At 42.4% G+C, this 18,203-nt stretch overlaps 1 protein-coding gene across 3 annotated transcripts in view; it reads left to right on the top strand.

Annotated features, from left to right (window-relative positions):
• CFAP61 (cilia and flagella associated protein 61) overlaps positions 1 to 18,203 on the top strand; it is a 298,721-nt gene that overhangs the window by 161,955 nt on the left and 118,563 nt on the right. For all 3 annotated transcript variants that reach the window (XM_047743846.1, XM_047743844.1, XM_047743845.1), the window contains exon 18: positions 6,720 to 6,847. In XM_047743846.1, the coding sequence (XP_047599802.1) occupies positions 6,720 to 6,847 (128 nt within the window). The remainder of the gene's footprint in view (positions 1 to 6,719; positions 6,848 to 18,203) is intronic.

Raw genomic sequence — 18,203 nt, 5'->3', positions numbered from 1 at the left:
AATGTGGAAGTGATCTCTAACTTATTAGTTCTCTTTTACCTGTCTGTACCTCTCTACCCCTTCTTTATTTGGTAAGGATTATCATACTTTGCCCCAAAGAGCTCAACTTGTGAACTTGGGACTTCGAAACTAACACGGATATCAATCTGTCATTTGTTTTGATCCAATTGGGAAACAGAAGGCCTCTCAAAAAGCAAAGAGAATGGAGAAGCATAAGGGAAAAATTACATTTATAAAGCAAAAGTGGGCTTATTAAGAATTTCAGAAATTCTATTCCTAATGGCTTTGAATCTCTCCGTCTTCCATTTTCTTGCATGGACAGAGCTCCCTTTGAAGTCTTTGGAAGCTTTCTGTAAGAAAAAATATATATACATGGGTGTGGAGCTGAAAATTGAGCTCATTGTTTTGCCCTTTTAAAATGTGTTTTTCGAAGATTTGCCTTTCATATTGCAGACGGGAGAGAGGATGTGCAATTTTACCTTGTGTAACATCTTTGCCTGAAAAGCTCAAAGTATTTGTAGACGTTGTTTAATGAATAGTTCCATGTTTGCCTGCTGAGGAAGGCAGAGGTTTGTGTAATTTACTTCCATTTTACACCTGAGGAAACTGATATTTAAGGAAGAGAGGCTCAGAATTTCAACCAGTGGCAGAATTAAGAAAAGAAGCCCAAACATTACCACTGGGCTAATAGTGCCCAGTCTAATGATCCTGGAGGTTGAAGGTAACCCCCAAATGAAATGGTACCATTAGAAAAAGAATCACCATAGATATTGTCATGTTCCATTTTAGTATGAACCTTGCATTTATTATGTAGGATCATTTATATTTATTTTGATTGTTTCCTAGTTTATTGGCCTATTTGTAATCTTAGTAACTTCTGATTTTGGATCTATTACTGAAATTGAGTTTCAATAACGCTTTTGTACTCATTCTATCTCATTCTAAGTGCATAAGAGAAACCAAATCAGATGTGGAAACACGGAACTAAGGTCTGCGTATATCAGGGAAAATTATATTTTGACCAATTTTTTGTAAACACAAAACAGTTAATAAACATGCACAAAACACAAAACTGTACATTTAATGTCTCTTGGTTACTATATGTGAATCAGGGCATCAATTCAACTGACTGTGTACATCAATATCATTTCTACTAAAAAGATCCGATTTAATAACAAGTTGTTCTAATTATAGCTAAATCATTTGTTTGCTCATTTAAGCAACTGGCTCATTTAAGAACCAGCTGAAATAATTTGAAACAGTGGAAGTTATGTCAACCCTCTTTAATAAGGGCTCATGAAAAAGTTAATGTATCAATTCTTTTGCCATTTATTAAATCTCCAAAAAACGTATGGCAGGAATAACTCAGATAAAATAAGCAAAACAAAACCCAAACGAAACAAATGCCTCAAAAAGCAAAGATGTAGTTCCTGACCTCAGGAAGCAACCAGTCTAAGTGAAGGGCAGTGAACAAACCAACTAAATAGACAAAAGCAACTAAAACCTCCTCTAGTGGCTCATTCACTTCTAAGTCTTCTGTTTCAGAAGCTCACAGGAAATTACAGGTGAATAGGTGAGGACTGCATCGTGCCCATTTCTGTTCTGTTCCGTTTTCTCAACTCAACTCAGTATCCCCCTTAGCCTGACCTTTGTTGTAATTTCCCTCCCCCACCTCAAGCTCCAGAGTTTTCTAGAATTTTCTAACAGGGATATCCCATAATATTCTTTCTTCTCCTGTCTGGGGTTGAATGGAAGGTGTCAGTTTAAACTCATTAGAAGACTCATTGTCAATTTCAAGGAACACTTCCTTTAGCCTTAGAAGGTCTACTTACATGCCATGATATGTGTTTTATTCCTTCTCGCTGGGACATGGTGATCTCAACATTTAAAATTATCCCTTTGGGCACCTGGGTGGCTCAGTGGGTTAAGCCGCTGCCTTCGGCTCAGGTCATGATCTCAGGGTCCTGGGATCGAGTCCCGCATCGGGCTCTCTGCTCAGCGGGGAGCCTGCTTCCCTCTCTCTCTCTCTCTGCCTGCCTCTCTGCCTACTTGTGATCTCTGTCTATCAAAGAAATAAATAAAATCTTTAAAAAAATAATAAAATTATCCCTTTGTCTGAGGCACCCAGGTGGCTCAGTTAAATGTCCGCCTCTTGATTTCGGCTCAGGTCATGATCTCAGGGTCATAAGATCAAGCCCTGTGTGAGGCTCCATGTTCTGTCTCCTGCTTGAGGATTCTCCCTCTCTTTCTCTCTCTGCCCCTCCCCCTGCTCACTCTCTCTCATGCTCTCTCAAATAAATAAATTCATCTGAAAAAAAAAAGTATCCTTTTATCTAAAAATGCTAACTTGATATCATTAGAAAAATAAGAATTATAAATGGGTTCCCAAGACATGGAGGTAAGAATCTATTTTCTCCCCCATATTGTCGCTGGTTTGGTATGTAATTAAATGGCTTACAGAATTTCATCTCTTTTGTCTTTGAAATAACTTACTACCACAAAGCATATTTAATTTCTGTTTATAAAATATGAGTCAGCAAAGAAAGCTTTCTTTTTACTTCACTATTAAGGAAATAAAAAACAAAAATAAAAAACTAGGCTTCCAATGTGTGGGACATATTTGGTAGATATTCAGACAAAGAAAAGGAAGAGCTCACTTGATTTTAAAAATCTTACATACCTGGTGTTTCCCCCTTCCCCCCGCACCCCTGAAGAAAACCTGTAGCTGGAGGAACAGAAAGGAAGGAAATATTCTGCTTTCCTTCAAAAATGACTTGTACTCCTGCTTATGGGCAAAATAATCCCTTTATAAAGCAGCTGAAGGAGTCTTCATTTGTAGTTGTCACTGAAAGACATTTCCAGGCTGGGAAGAATTTTTTTCAAGGTATTTAAAAACCATCTATCCCAACAAAAGAAAAATGTGTTTTTTTCAGGTCACCTCATCATACCTGATGATGAATATGTTTTTAATTAAAGCCTGCACACATGGGTTTACTGAAAATCATTGTGATGCCTGATCACTCTCCCGAGACACCCAACCATCCTTGGTACTGATGGCTAACTCTTGACACCCCGAGGCCACTTTGTGTATTCAGCAGTTAGAAAGGTGATTTCTGAGGCCTGGCAGCTGTTGGCCTGAAAGCTATTGTGTGGGAAACAGAAGCCATTCTGTTCTGTTCCCCAGCCGCCTTTGTATCACTGATACAGGAGCTGTTTCATAAATGGGATCTAATTCTTTACCAGGGAATTTCATTACTGCCCATGCTACAGTGTTTTTTGTGTGCACTTCTGGATAGCAGAGGGGAATGTCTGAACATACCTCCTACAGAAGGAATCTTGGAGTAATGACCTCTGTTAAGATGCTGGCATTTTAAGTCTGTTAATTAGACCTGTGATCAGATGCCATCATACCAACATCTATGTTTCCTGTCTTCCTCACTGTAAACCACTAGACCCAGGGCTGGCTAGAGTGAATCGGCTGCCATCCTGCTCATCTTGGAAATTAATTAGCACACAGTACATGGTGGCTCCCACAGATACCAGAATAAACTACTTTTCTCAAAAAATTCCTCCTTGACATGTCTTGGGAAATTCTTATCGAGCAGGTTAGAGTGATATTTATTTGAAGAACAGACATTTTTTCACCCAAATGATACATCCATTATTGTCATTTAGAAAATGTGTCAGCTTAAGGAATTTTCAGTTGCATATAAAAGAAATAAACTGTCCTAAACAACCAAGGAAATGGGGTGGGCTGTGTCTTTCTCCCCAGTTATTTGTCCCTCCCTGGGCTGTGCCCTTGCTGGGTGCCTCTGAGTTTCCTCTCATGACAGGCAGGTCTACTTCCCCATCTTGTGGGTGGTGGGCTCAGCCACATGACTTGCTTTGGCCAGGCTGAAGAAGTATTGCCAATTCTCACTTTTTACACTCTACCATTGCCAAAAGCACATTCACCAGCTATCTCTCATCAAAATAAAGGTAAGAGACATGGAGGCCAAGTTGGAGCCACACCCAGCTGAACCCAGCCTTCAACAACATACTTCTAGCTGACCCAGAGATGTGTGAGTGAGAACAAATGACAACTGTTTTAAGCCAGTGCCTTTTGTGGTAGTTTGTTATGCAGCCCCACTGTGGCGATAGCTAACTGGTATTTGTTGCTCATATAACTGAAGACTCCAAAGATAGCATGGGCTCCAGATAGAGTTTGAAAGGAATTCCTATTCCACTTCTCGGTGGTTCTCTTGAGGCTTCAACCAGGATGGTTTCCTTCTTGGTGGCATGATGACTATACCATTTCAGGCTTCACACCTATACCCCAGTACTCTCTAGAAGATAAGAGGTTTTTCTTTTCAACCATAATATAAAAGTCCCTCAAAAAGTTAAAAATAAAACTACCCTATCATCCAGCAATTACACTACTAGGTATTTACCCAAAGGATACAAAAATACAGATTTGAAAGGGGTTCCTGCACCCCGATGTTTATAGCAGGATTATCAAAAGCCAAACTGGAAAGGGCCCAAATGTCCATCAACTGATGAATGGATAAAGAAGAGGTGATATACATATATAATGGGATACTATAGTAATATAATGGAATATTAGGCAGCCATCAAAAAGAATGAAATCTTGCCATTCACCAGAACATGAATGGAACTAGACTGTATTATTCTAAGTGAAATTAATCAATCAGAGAAAGAGAGCTACCATATGATTTTACACATATGTGGAATTTAAGAAACAAAACAGATGAACATATTGGAGGAGGGGCAGAAAAAAGAGAGAGGGAAACAAACCATAAGAGACTCTTAAAGACAGAGAACAAACCGAGGGGTGATGGAGGGGAGTGGGTGGGAGATGGGCTAGATGGGGGATGGGTATTAAGGAGGGCACACGATATAATGAGCATTGGGTGTTGTATGTGAGTGATGAATCACTGAATTCTACTCCAGACACCAACATTGCAGTGTATGTTCACTAACTAGAATTTAAATAAAAACTTGGGGAAAAGAAAGTCCTGGGCTTCACTCCAATTAGGCCAACACAAGTCATGTGTCTATCCTGGGCCAATTGTTGAGCAAGGAAGGTGGGATTATGGGACTTGACTTATATCAGTCAGAGTCCCCTCTTAAAGATGGAGGCAAGCTCCGTCTCTTCCACAATCCATAGTGTGCCTCATTAAAGGTGGGAACATGCTGACAGGCATCAGCAGCATTAATTATGGAGAATCTAAAGTCTCCAAACATTATATTACATTGGGTCAAGACTGTTTCTACCTCCATATTGCTAGGCTAGATAGAGCTAGAGAGAAGAGATTTATCCTCTAAATTTTACATGTTCCCTTGTAAATGGCAAAGCATGTGACCATACCCATGTTACCTCAAGTAGCAGAAGGTGCTCTAAATAGGACTTTGCCATTGAACTTTACCATTGGACTCCCAAACTCCTAGTAACTCAGGGTTTTAAGAAATGCAAAATAAACTTGGTCTATTGGAATTTGAAGATGTCTGAACTGTAGGATGAATTAATGCTAATGTAATCAGAATTTAACAGAGTGGGGTGTATTGGTGTGATTGTCATTCCACTGTCTTCTGGCCTCCATTGTTTCTGATGAGAAGTCAGCTGTAGTCCTTCCAGACACAGAATAAGCATCAAATATAAATGTGTGTTGGGGCACCTGGGTGGCTCAGTCGTTAAGCGTCTGCCTTCGGCTCAGGTCATGATCCCGGGGTTCTGGGATCGAGCCCCGCATTGGGCTCCCAGCTTGGTGGGAAGCCTGCTTCTCCCTCTCTCATTCCCCCTGCTTGTGTTCCCTCTCTCGCTGTGTCTCTCTGTCAAATAAATAAATATTTAAAAAAATATATAAATGTGTGTTGAATTAATAAATTAAAAATAGAACCATGGTCTTCTGACATGATCTAACATTCCTTCGAGAGTACCCCATCATCGCTTTGTAAAACCTTCCTCTGTACATTTACTGCTTCCACTGAAGCCTCTGCAGGAAAGTGAATCAAATAAATCAACTCAGAAACATTTTTCAAATATGGACATTAAAATGATCACCAATTACTTTTTCTGTTTCTAACATGTTTCTAATCTGTTTCTAACCTCTGTTTCTAACCTTTCTGACCTCAGATCATCTACAAGATTGACTAACCTTTATTATCCGACATATTTTGTCATTCAACTAAGATTGTCATTTTACAAATATTACTGAGCCCCTGTGCGCAAGGCACTGTGTTAAGTAGCGTGATGGATGCAGAATGGAAAGAGTTCATACTTGCCTTAAATTACCCAACAATTGCAGTCCATTTGTTGTTCAAGTTTTCAAGGTAATCTTGGACAGAAGGACCCTTCATGAAACTCCAGATTCTCAAGGAGCAACTTGTCTATCTTCTTGTGGGATTATTTTTACATTACTGCTTCTAATCATAAAGGGTCTCAGTTCTATAGGAAACATCCATCAACAATAAGGCAAAAATGATGTAAACCAAGCATCTTGATGTGACCCAGACCAGGTCTTAGGTGTAGTCCCATCTTCTTACATTAATATCTTAAAAATACCTTTCCCTAAATGTCACCATAGCTGTGCATGGCACTGTTCAGTTTGATTTGTGGGTAATGTCCTGGTTAAACAACTCTACATAATTGTCAGTCTGGGAGTACAGACTCGACAATATTTTCCTCAAGTGTCTCTTCCTCTTTGTATCTTTTATTACAGTTGAGTTATGCCTTGAACCATACGAACAGAAAACTGACATTGGAACCTAAAATAACTGTCAATGCCAAGATTGTTGTGGTTGGTGCATCCAATGTTGGAATTTCCTTCCTAGAGACGTTGGTATTTTGGTGAGTTGTTTTACTTGATTTCTTTGTTTTTAAAGGAGCTCTTCTCTTCTACACCTGAGATGGTTTCTTGAAAGAAAAAACCCCGAGTTTTTTTTTGTCACCTACATACCCTGTCTAGGTTGATTAATGAATCAGTGCAATATTCTAGATCTAAGGTTGGCAAACTATAACCCCTGAGTCAAATGTGGCTTTACCTGTGTTTGTAAATAAAGCTTTATTGGAAGACAGTCATAGTCATTTCTATGTTGTCTCTGTTTTCTTGATACAGTGGCAGATTTGAGAGGCTGTTTAGCCAGCAGTGCCTAAAATATGTACACTCTGACCCTTTCCAGAAGTTTGCCAACCCCAATCTATACTAGTGTTTCCCTTATTGGCTGAATCATAAAAATCACCTACAACATTTGTCAAAGGGTAGATTCCCAGCCCCAGCACCAGACCTACAGAATCCAAAACTTCTAGGGATGGCTCTGGGACTCTGTATTTTAGCAGGTGCTCCATACAATCAGGAAGGTTTGGAAATCAATTTTGATACTGCATATCACAAAGAGGCTTTCAGTAATGGCAGGCGGGTTAGGACCTTTCTTCTAGCCCCTGCATTTTGGGTGCCAAGGAACAGAGAAAAACCCCACAGGGAAGACTGAGGCCCATGTGTCTCTCCAGCGCTGCTTTATTACCCTCACAGCCCTAAACGGGTTTCCTTTCAGAGCCCATTTTCCTGATAGGGGATTCCCAAGGGTTCTCAGCTTCCCCTGAGTAGCTCTCCATCTGCTCACTGAATTTCAGCCCCTCCCTGAAAGGAAGAGACCTAGGTTGTTGTCCCAGCACTTGGGTCATTGTCTGGCATCACCACCACCTGATGCAGGACCCTAGAAGCCTTGTCTCACTTCTCTCAGACTTGGTTTCCTCATTTATTTTATTTATTTTTAAAAAGATTGATTGATTGATTGATTGATTGATTTGAAAGAGACACTGCAAGAGGGGGAACACAAGCAGGGGGAGTGGGAGAGGGAGAAGCAGGCTTCCCGCTGAGCAGGACCCTGGGATCGTGACCTGAGCCAAAGGCAGACGCTTGATGACTGAGCCACCCAGGCACCCCTCCTCATTTATTTTTTCTTTAAAGTCTCACGGATGTCTTAAAATACCCTAACTTTGGAGAACCACAGACTCCTGAATCAAATGAGTCCAGTTTTTTCTAAATCTTTTGCTCCGGATCACATGAGAAACTTTAGTTCCTATTTAAAACTATAGGTGTAGGGGCACCTGGGTGGCTCAGTGGGTTAAGCCTCTGCCTTCTGCTCAGGTCATGATCTCGGGTCCTGGGATGGAGCCCCGCATTGGGCTCTCTGCTCAGCAGGGAGCCTGCTTCCCCTCTCTCTCTCTGCCTAGCTCTCTGCCTACTTGTGATCTCTCTCTCTGTCAAATAAATAAATAAAATCTTTAAAAAAAATAAAACTATAGGTGCTAAGAGATAAGAAGATGAGAAATAATAGCCCACTTCCCCCAACTCCTCCAGAAGTCATCAAAGGTAGCAGCCCAAGCGTGAGGCCTTGGAAGGGGTCAGACAAGGAAAGGGAGGGAGGAAATGACCCCTAACAGGTGTTTGTCCCTGGTTGATAAGGAGATGAGCTAACCTTGCAGGGTTACTCTGCTCATTTGATATCACATTAACCAGATAAAGATTTTTTTTTCCACTTCCCAGCCTATTTGTTCAATTATCTGGAACATACCCCTAGTTAATCAGAAATAAGTCACATGTCATTACTGAAATCAGCAAGAGAGCTCACATGCTTTAAATATTGTAGTCAGTCTATAGCAATCTTTCATTGCAAGAAAGAAATACTGAGAAGCATCTGGAAATATTCATTTTTGCTTGTAAACCACGCTACAGTTTGAGGGCTTGCCTCGTGCTGAAGGGTCTCTTCTCTAAGACTCCAAACAGCAAGTCACAAATGACCATTTCTGAATGATAAATTATCTGTGCGGATTGGTGAAATCATAGTAGTCAAGCAGTTAGCAAAAACAGGTCTGAAGTCTTCGTTCACCTACATACTTATTCATTACATCTTATTTTAAATGATTACCTGAAGATATATACATATAATTTTCTTTTTGTGGAATCAACTTAAATTTAATAATGACAAGTAGAAATTTGGATATAAGTACTTGGTTGATTAAATTCCTCAATCAGACAGACCTTTTTAAAGCATTTTAAAGCACTACTAGTTCTCTGTCATCATTACACAGATTACAGATGCTAAAAATAGGCTGGTATCAGTTTACGGATCTTGAATCCTTCACAGAGGAAATAGTTTTCTCATTATTTTCCCTAATTATTTTAAATTAGCAATCACCATAGTAACCTACTGCATATTTTACTTTACCAGCTTAACTGCTATTTGAACTAGAATGTTATAAATGATATGACCTGAAATAAAATGGAAATGATCACCAAACATTGACCCCTGGTGAGGATTAAACCCATGTTTTGGAGGCAAGATTTAGAAAAGTCGTCTTCCTGATGTTTCCGCACTGCACTATTAGACTCAGCTGGGACACTGTGGTTCCCGGAAAGCCCACATGAGGCCCAGTACAGCAACCTCTTTTCCAGAAAATCTGGTAATTCTGTCAGCTGGTGACAAAACAGACAACTCTTTGTCCTCACATCATGTACATGCCAAAAAATTACGAAGCATTTGTCCCCTTCAAAGGACACCAAAAGCAGTCGCTATATAAATTCTCTTCCCTTGTGATGTCCTTCTTTCCTGAAGTGCTGAGGCGCTCCTGGGGCAGCTGAAAGGACTTGCCCTAAGTCATCAACTAATCCAGTAGGACGCAGCTCCGAGGGAGGGGGGAATCGTGAGGGTGATGTTTCGGTTTGTTTATTTATTTGTTTTAGTGCAACATTCTAGCCAGTCCTTAGCTGTTACCCATTCAGTTACATCTGCACAGATACACCTTCTTGTCTTTGATTGTCAGGCCTATGAGTCACCTGCATCTCCTTGTCCTTGCTAGAGCAAGGCCTCCTGGGCCCCTCGGTTCTCAGTGAAATGGGTGACATGTGTTTTCCTAGGGACACATACCAGCATCCATTGGTGTGTCCCTGTCCTCCCAGTCCTGTTCAGTCCTCCAATGCTGGGCCAAAGAGTGGCAATCCTGCTCTCAGAGCTTCCTACACTCTCCATCTACCCTCCTACAGCTCCTGACTGGCTGGTGGAGGTATAGGGTAATTCAAGGTCAGGGTGAGGCTCAGGTAATTTGTAGCACCCCACCCCCAGGGGCCATCTGCCTTTGTCTTCTGAGAGTGCTGTGTCCAAGAAGGTCTGAGAAGAGCCCAGGGGGAAGTTGTGTTTAGGCCCCACACCCCACCCTATGGCCAGTATGGGCTCTGGCCACAGGCGTCTTCTGGCCTGTCCCCATCACCTTCCCTGCCAGGGCATGGGCTCCCATGGTGATCGCCAGGAGCTGAGCAGAGGACCAACAGCAAGCATGGAGTCAGGGCCAACGGAGCTTTCTTCGGGTAGGGAGTGATGAGGAGGAAACCCCCACTTATCCTGTAGTGTAGACAGCAATGAATTCGAGGGGAAAGGCAGCTCTTAAGATATTTTATGGTGGGGTGCCTGGGTGGCTCAGTGGGTTGGGCCACTGCCTTTGGCTCGGGTCATGATCTCAGGGTCCTGGGATCGAGCCCCGCATCAGGCTCTCTGCTCAGAGGGGAGCCTGCTTCCTCCTCTCTCTCTGCCTGACTCTCTGCCTGCTTGTGATCTCTCTCTGTCAAATAAATAAATAAAATCTTAAAAAAAAAAAAAGATATTTTATGGTGAATCATCTAGGTTCTTCAGCATCCCAAGACATTTACCTCATGGACCTGAACTGTTTTTAAGTTATGGTTCTCATAACTGATAGATGGTATTCATTTGGTTGTCCTGGCTCTTTGGGACTGAAAGTTCTTGGCTTGGACAGTTAAGTATTTCATAGACATTGCCCTTCTCGGTACTGTTAGTAAAAAGACTTGTCTAAAACTCCAGTCATGTGAAAGAGCAGAAAGAACTTGGTGTTAGCTGTCAGCCCCCCCTCTGCTGCCCACCCGTGGTGAGAGGGTCATGGCAGGGACCCCCACAGTGCTGCCAGCCCGAAGGTGCTGTCCCCTAGGAACTCCACCACTTGCATCTGGGACCTGCAGGGAACTTCCTCTTCTTGGATCAACAGCCAGGTCTGGAGGTGAGCGTCTATCATCTTGTCAAGGAAATAGTGTTTCCCAAAGAAGAGCTTTGCAACGAAGTCTGAAAGCTCTTTTCAGAAAGCAGGAGGCCCTTTCCCACAAAACTTTAGGAAGTCCTATTTTCACCAATCGCTTCACGGACCCAGTGCAGCTCTGCTGAACTTCCCAAATGCCATGCTTTGACTATTTCAGGCTTTCCACCGAAGTACTCCAAAATCATTTTTTAAAGACAAATAGGGAAATGGTATGCCCCCCAAAAAGGAGCAGATGGGGCGCCTGGGTGGCTTCATCGGATAAGTGTCTGACTCTTGATTTCAGATCATGAGCTCAGGGTCGTAAGATCGAGCCCATGTCATGCTTATGCTTGTCTCTCTCCTCCTTCCTCTGCCCCTCCCCTGCTCACACGTGCTCTCTCTCCCTAAGGGGGGGAAAAAAAAACACAGGAGCCAGGTCTATGAACTCATCTTAACATTTTGCATCGTTTTTCCTCACGGTGAGGTCTGTGGAACGGCAGCAATATCGCAGTCACCGGGAGCTCACGAGTGATGCAGAAACTCAGGCCCAGGCAGAAAGTGGTTCCCACCCCAACCCCCGCCCCCAGCCAAGAATTACACAGAACAAACAGCTCCTTCGCCATCTCTTGGGCATCAGCTCACTGAGCTGAAGCAGTTACGGGTTTATTCTATTTCAGCTCGTGTGTCTCTATGCTTCTGAGCATCGTATTATTTACTCCTAATTATGGAGCAGTCCCTTTTAATCCATTATTTTAAAATCCTTCCTAATTAAATTCTGAGGTAAAGAATCTCTCGAGGAGCCTGCGGTGGCATCCTGGGATGCCAGTGACTGAAAGCAGCCCAGGGTGGTGTCCCGACAACCCTTTGTGTGCCTAGAGTAACACACTCTTCCAGTCTCAGAACATGCTGGTGGCTGCAAAGGCCCCAGGCTCACCTTCCCTTCCACTTTCACCACACGGAAGAGTTTTCTCAACAAAGACAACCGAATAATCTCATCGAGGGGGACATCTCTGCCTTTCTGCCTAAACCTGCATCCGTCATCTGGTTGGGTGGGCTGCAGTGACTAAGGGGAGCTGGGACCACGGAGGCATATTTGTGAAGCCTCAGTGGGGACCGGATGAACTTTCCTCCTGGTAGCGGGCCACACATCCTCCTGGTATCAGGCCACACATCCGGCACAGCTGTGGGCTCTGGCAGCCGCCCGCCCAACGCTGGCAGCTTAATTAGACTTTTTATCTCCCCATTCGTCTGAGGACATCTGAAACCTTCAGTGTGGCCTATCACTAATTAGGTGACTAATTAAATAGTTAGTGCTTACTTGCTGATCTCAGAGCTAAACCCCCATGAACAGGTTGGTGGTTGTCATTGTTCTGTCCTGTCAGTCTCAGCCCCGCTGAATGGATGGACATGGGCTCTCCCAGATTGTCCTTTTGAGACCCAGGCAAACACAGCACAGGTGTGAGCTGCTGCCCTCCGCTTTGCCCAGGAAGCAGACAGAGATCAACAGGGGGCAGGTCGAATCTTGCCTCTTGATATGTTGACATCACAGTGGAACCTGTCAGGGGGCCCACACTGAGGCCCCAGTCTGGTGGCTGGGGTCGGGTAGGGGAGGGGAGAGGAGGGCCAGCCCTGGGTGGAGCTCAGAGAAAGACCTTCTTCCCCCAGAAAAAGATAACCCACACTCCCTGGTGTTGCTAATCACAGTTGAGTCTCCTAATCAGATTCCAAGATTTAAATGTAATTAATATTCAGTGAGAAAAATCTTCATTTACTGAAATTGTCCATTCCTGCTCATTTCAGGATAACTTTTCGTATCTACTACTGCCCACTTTAGAGACTCCCGGAACAAAAGAAAAGAGAGACTCTTTGAGCAATATGAGGGCTTTGGGGCGGGGGGGGGGGATAAGCTTATTGTCAATTTGTGTGCGTGGGTGTGTTTTTTCTGTGATTCTTTGGGGTTAAGTAGGGCATTCATTCTTCATGGTCACACAAAGTACAAACCACATGTGCAGACTGAGTAATAGACTCGCCCACCCTCCACCCTCTACTATCAGGTCATTTCCATCATTTTCAAATGATGATGTCAGTGCCTGTCTTGGGTTGCATTCCTTCAAAAGCTGAAAACAAAGAATTTGGGTGCAGGCAGTTTATTTGGGGGTGATTCCAGGGAACTACCTGAGACTGCAGGGTGGTGAGGTGGGAAAGGGAGGAAAGTTAACAACACCCCCCAAAAGCATTGGTCAGTGGGTCGTTGTGTGCAACTGAGACGTAATTCCATACTGGGGCCCTTGAAGGGACACAACGGAGAGTTGCCCCTCTTTGCTTAACCCTCTTCCCTGGCACAAGGGTTAAATCAGGTGATACATGCTAAGCATCTGGAAAAGCCTAGCACTCAAAATTTATTAGACCAACACTGCCCCACTAATTAAATCTGCATATCTAGTTCCCTTGTGGTTGCTTTGCATTGTCTCTTGTATGAGGGAAGAGACTGGGGAGGTAGAGCCTTAATATGGAAGATGCTTTCTTCCCCAAGGATTAGGGATGAATCATGGGTATTTCCTGCCACCCTATGTATCTGTTCCTTCCAAAGGTTCTGGTCTGGCAAAGACCTTCTCTTGAAGTTCAGTTAAAATGGCCATGGTCTCTGGTTTAACATCAGGAGTACCAAGCAAGCTGACCAACACTCTGGGGTGTTTCCATTTTGCAAAGCTGCTTGACTATGAAGAAAACTGGAGTTGCTCCCTGCCCTTTTAGCTGTCTACCCAGATTCGGGGATGTAGGGGCCACATCTCTGGCTCCCACTGACCATCACTGCTTTATGGGCTGCCATTGGAAGTTTCTTAGGCCCTTTTGTGATACTTGGATGCTTTGCAAACCTTAATCTGGACATATTTTGGGTCCTCTATTCTGCCACTGACCTCAAGTTGATCATGTAAGTCTTAGGGGGCTCTGAGTACACTCCCAACCCCAAATCCAGGAGTTCCCTTAAAAAAAAAAGCAAGGCCAAGACAAAAATTTCAATCTTTACTCATGTGTCTCAAATACTTAATGGGATCATATACTTCCTCCATTAAAACTGGGGCACCTGGGTGACTCCGATGGTTGGGCATCTGCCTTCGGCTCAGGTTATGATCCCAGGTCCTGGGATTGAGCTCCACGTCAGACTCCCAGCTCAGTGGGGAGTCTGCTTCTCCCTCTTCCTCTGCCTCTCCCTCTGCCTCTCCCCCTGCTTTCTCTTTCTCTCTCTCTCTCTCTAGTGAATAAATAAAATCTTAAAAAAAAATAAAATAAAACTTATATTAAACTCTCTCCACTTTTCTTAATCACCCAAAACCCCTGGGAGCCTCTCATTTTTCTCTGCCTAGAACAGTGGACCACCAACATGGACATCTTTTGGGAACTTGTTAGAAATACAAATTCTCGGGTCCCATCCCAGACCTACTATATTGGAAACTTGGAGAATGGGACCCAGAGATCTCTGTTTAAACAAGTCTTCCTCTACTTGGATATCATTGGCACTGGTCAATATTATCCATCTCCATCCTACTGTCCCCAACTTTCTCATATGCAGCCTCACTCCCCAAAAGACTAAGGACACCATACGCTCCTAGTCACATCTCCCCGACCAGCCTCAGCTCTGAATCTACTAGTCACTTTCTTGCTTTCTCATAGCACCCACCAATTGAATTCTGTTGATCTGGTATAAGCAAATAAAAGTGGCTACAAGCACTTCGAGGGAATAAGGATGTATCAAAATGTCACTTCCCTTACACCATTTGATATTGGGTGGAAATTTGGAGGAGAGGCCTGGGAACCCAGGAATGGTCCTTCTGTAGGGCTGCCAGGTACCCTGCCCCTCTGGAGAATGGACCACTTGGAGCCACTGTATAAGACCCAAACCAGGCAAGGCCCACTACTGGGCACCTGGCCTCTGGACACCATGTTGATCTCTAACTTGAGTTCTCCAAAGAGAATTTCTTTCAAAGGGATAACCAGAATCTTCCCAATATATCATCATAGTAAGGCACTTGGGCTTAAAAAAAGAAAAAAAAAGACTTGCATATCCTTGTGCTGGAGAAAAATGTTGTGATCGGCTTCCTAGACATGAGGTTAATGTTGAGTAACTTTTTCTATAAGCAACAGATTGTGAAAATTCCAGACTCAACAACTCTGTACATCAGAGCTACTTGTGGGAGTGGGGGTAGTAGTTTTAAAGTTTCCTGGGCCCCTGTTCCTGTGGCTATAATTCCCAGGCTAAGGTGGGCCTAGGAAAATGTATCTTTAAGACTCCCCATGTAACTCTGACATGCACCCTTGGTATTGTAACCAGTTATGTAGACATTACCTCAAAATTGGTGGTCTTATCTGTAAGGAAACCCATTTCCCCCTATAATTGCTCATTGTAATTAACCTGTTTTTATGAGCTTGTTTTTCAAACCACATTTTCTAGTTCTCAAAAAATCATATAACTTCTAGGTCATATCATTACTTCAGGGCTTACCAGGCATAATTATTAACTTATCGTTAAACATGACATAGCTGAAGGCATTACCCCATATCATTGTATTTACACACTAATTTGGACCTAGCAGAAAGCGTTTCGTATACTTCATGCTTAAACTGTCACCAATAAGAATAAAGGTCCAACAAGAGCTATCTGCCAAGCATGAGGAAACCTGCCTGTCTTGTGTTAATAAAACTTTGTATCCACCAGCATTTGCCCCAACATAAAACCCGTCCTCATCCCCACCCCCCAACACCTCCAGGAGTGATCTCCCTCACTGTGGAATCTCCACAAAGCTTTATTTCAGTCTTAGGGACCTGACTGATTGGTGTCTTCTATTTTGCCATCTCTTGTGTGCAGAGGCTTTCCAGACGGTCTTTTGTGACTGCTGTCTTGTTATTACATCTTGTACATGCTCCGTGTATATAAAAACATGTTCAAAGTATAAATGCATAACATTTTTACTTCATACACACACACACACACATATGATCATTTCCTATACATTATAAAGCAAAATTCAATTTCATCTTAGTTTGTTTTGCTAGAACTTCCAAATTTTATTCTTCCTCGTTTAGTGACCCTTTCAAACATTACATTCATTTTCATTTTTTCAGTAAGGATTTATGTTTTACTTCTATGCTGAGATGTACAAGCTATTCATCTGAGATCCTGAATCCCCACACCTTCCCTCCAGTCCCTTACCTTGGCACCATCCCTCTCCCCTGATGGGTCCCTGGAGAATTCATAGAGCACCTATGTTGCTATAGGCAGGCACTCAGACCTTGTTATTGGGTTCAGGGTTGATTCTAGATCCATTGTCCCAGGACACAAGCCTGGACTCAGGCAGATTTAAGAGACTTTCTCCTTGGTCCTTTTCTCCAGGCACCATGCTGGTTCCTACAGGGGGCTTCCATAAATAGGAGAACCATGCAAGTGGCACCCAAGAGAAGAGAGAAAACAGGTTAGGGAGAGAGCTTTGAACTTCTTCCTCACCCCATGAACACTTCACCCACTTTTAGAAGTGCTCAGAATCCTTAACCCCACCCTCTTTGGGTTTCTCTTTCTTTGGTCTTTCCCCCTCCACCCGGAGGTGCGAGTACGCCATTACTGACAGCAGCATGGGCATGGATGCAGAGGCTATGCTGTTCTTACTAACACAACAAAAATGAAGGAGCCAAAGACATTATCCAAAAAAAATCTCTTTTGTGATCTAAACAAGACAATATTGCTGAAGAGAGTAAACAAGACAATATTGCTGAAGAAAGTAAAAAAATTTTTCCCAGGGGAAAAATGGGTAGATTGTCTTAATAAACATACCATAAATATTTTGACTTGCTTTGCCCTATATTTTTCTTTTGGTGTTGGAAGTTCACATAACTCCCAACTTTTAAGTTCCATCTATATCATCTCCCCATGAATTTTGTGACATTGCGTGAGTATCATTAAGACCGAATCTGAGTTATTCTTTGACTCTTTAAATAAGCAGTTAGGTCAAATACCTGTCTAGAACTAGGATTTACTGTAATTTGGCAAACATTTTTGTCATTCTTGTGAACAATTCAGAAAGCAGAGATTTCAGTAAATTAAATGGTAACATTTAAATTGATGTAGGATAATTATTTTCTCTCTATATTATCCATTTATTCAAATAGAAGCATTAATGAAAGCAGTTAATTAAATCACTGGCTTTGGTTGCCCTTACTATGCCAAAAAAAAAAAAAAAGGAAAAAATTAAAAATAAAAATAATAAGCATTCACTTGGCAGGCTGACAGGTTTCTGTTACCCAGAAGGGTAAGCAACAAGAAAAGTTTTATGTTTCTTTCATCATATTCACAATAAATTGGCAATGTGACCCTCTTTATTTGAAGGATAAGGATGTTTAGACCTAATTTTGTAGCTGTCCTCCTGAAGCATGGAATGAAACGCAATACCTTTTACTTATTTCCCTGGATACTCTAATCCCTCCCTGCTTTACAAGTATCTTTGAGCTGTTCCTCCCCTTGTATCCACAGCAACATAAAATCCCCACTGGAATTATCTGCTGTGAAAATGCAGGTGCACTTGTTTAATGTTTCATTGGCTTGAGCACTTAACTTGAACTTTTTTTTTTTTTCCATGGCACCGTGACCTTTGATTTTGGAGCAGAGGGCTCACAGTGATGTTAGAAATTGTTTATGTACACGAAGCCAACGCCATTAGATCTGAGGACCATGTCTTTTCTGTGGTCCTGCTCTTCCTGCCATTTTGTCTACTGTGTGTCCAAATCCAAGATGTGACTCACATCTCTGTGACTCACTGTTCTGTTTGTAGGAATTTTTAAAATATTCATTGGTCATCAAATTAAAAGTCTTAAACATTTGATCTCCACATTTCATCCTCAGAAAAGGTAAAATCTACTAAAATTGTATGTTATAAACTTTATTCTTTTGGACCAATATTTTTTTTTGGACCAATATTTTTATTGTTATTCTTTTTTTTATTTTTAAAAAAGACTTTATTATTTATTTATTTGACAGAGAGAGAGAGAGAGCACAGCAGGGGGAGCAGCAGGCAGAGGGAGAAGGAGAAGCAGGCTTTCCTCTGAGTAGGGGAGCCCGATGTGGGGCTCGATCCCA

The sequence above is a fragment of the Lutra lutra genome, chromosome 9 (assembly GCF_902655055.1).
Source record: "Lutra lutra chromosome 9, mLutLut1.2, whole genome shotgun sequence".
Classification (NCBI taxonomy): domain Eukaryota; kingdom Metazoa; phylum Chordata; class Mammalia; order Carnivora; family Mustelidae; genus Lutra; species Lutra lutra.
The sequence above is the reverse complement of the archived record's forward strand: the minus strand, read 5'-3'. Positions and strand labels throughout refer to the sequence as shown.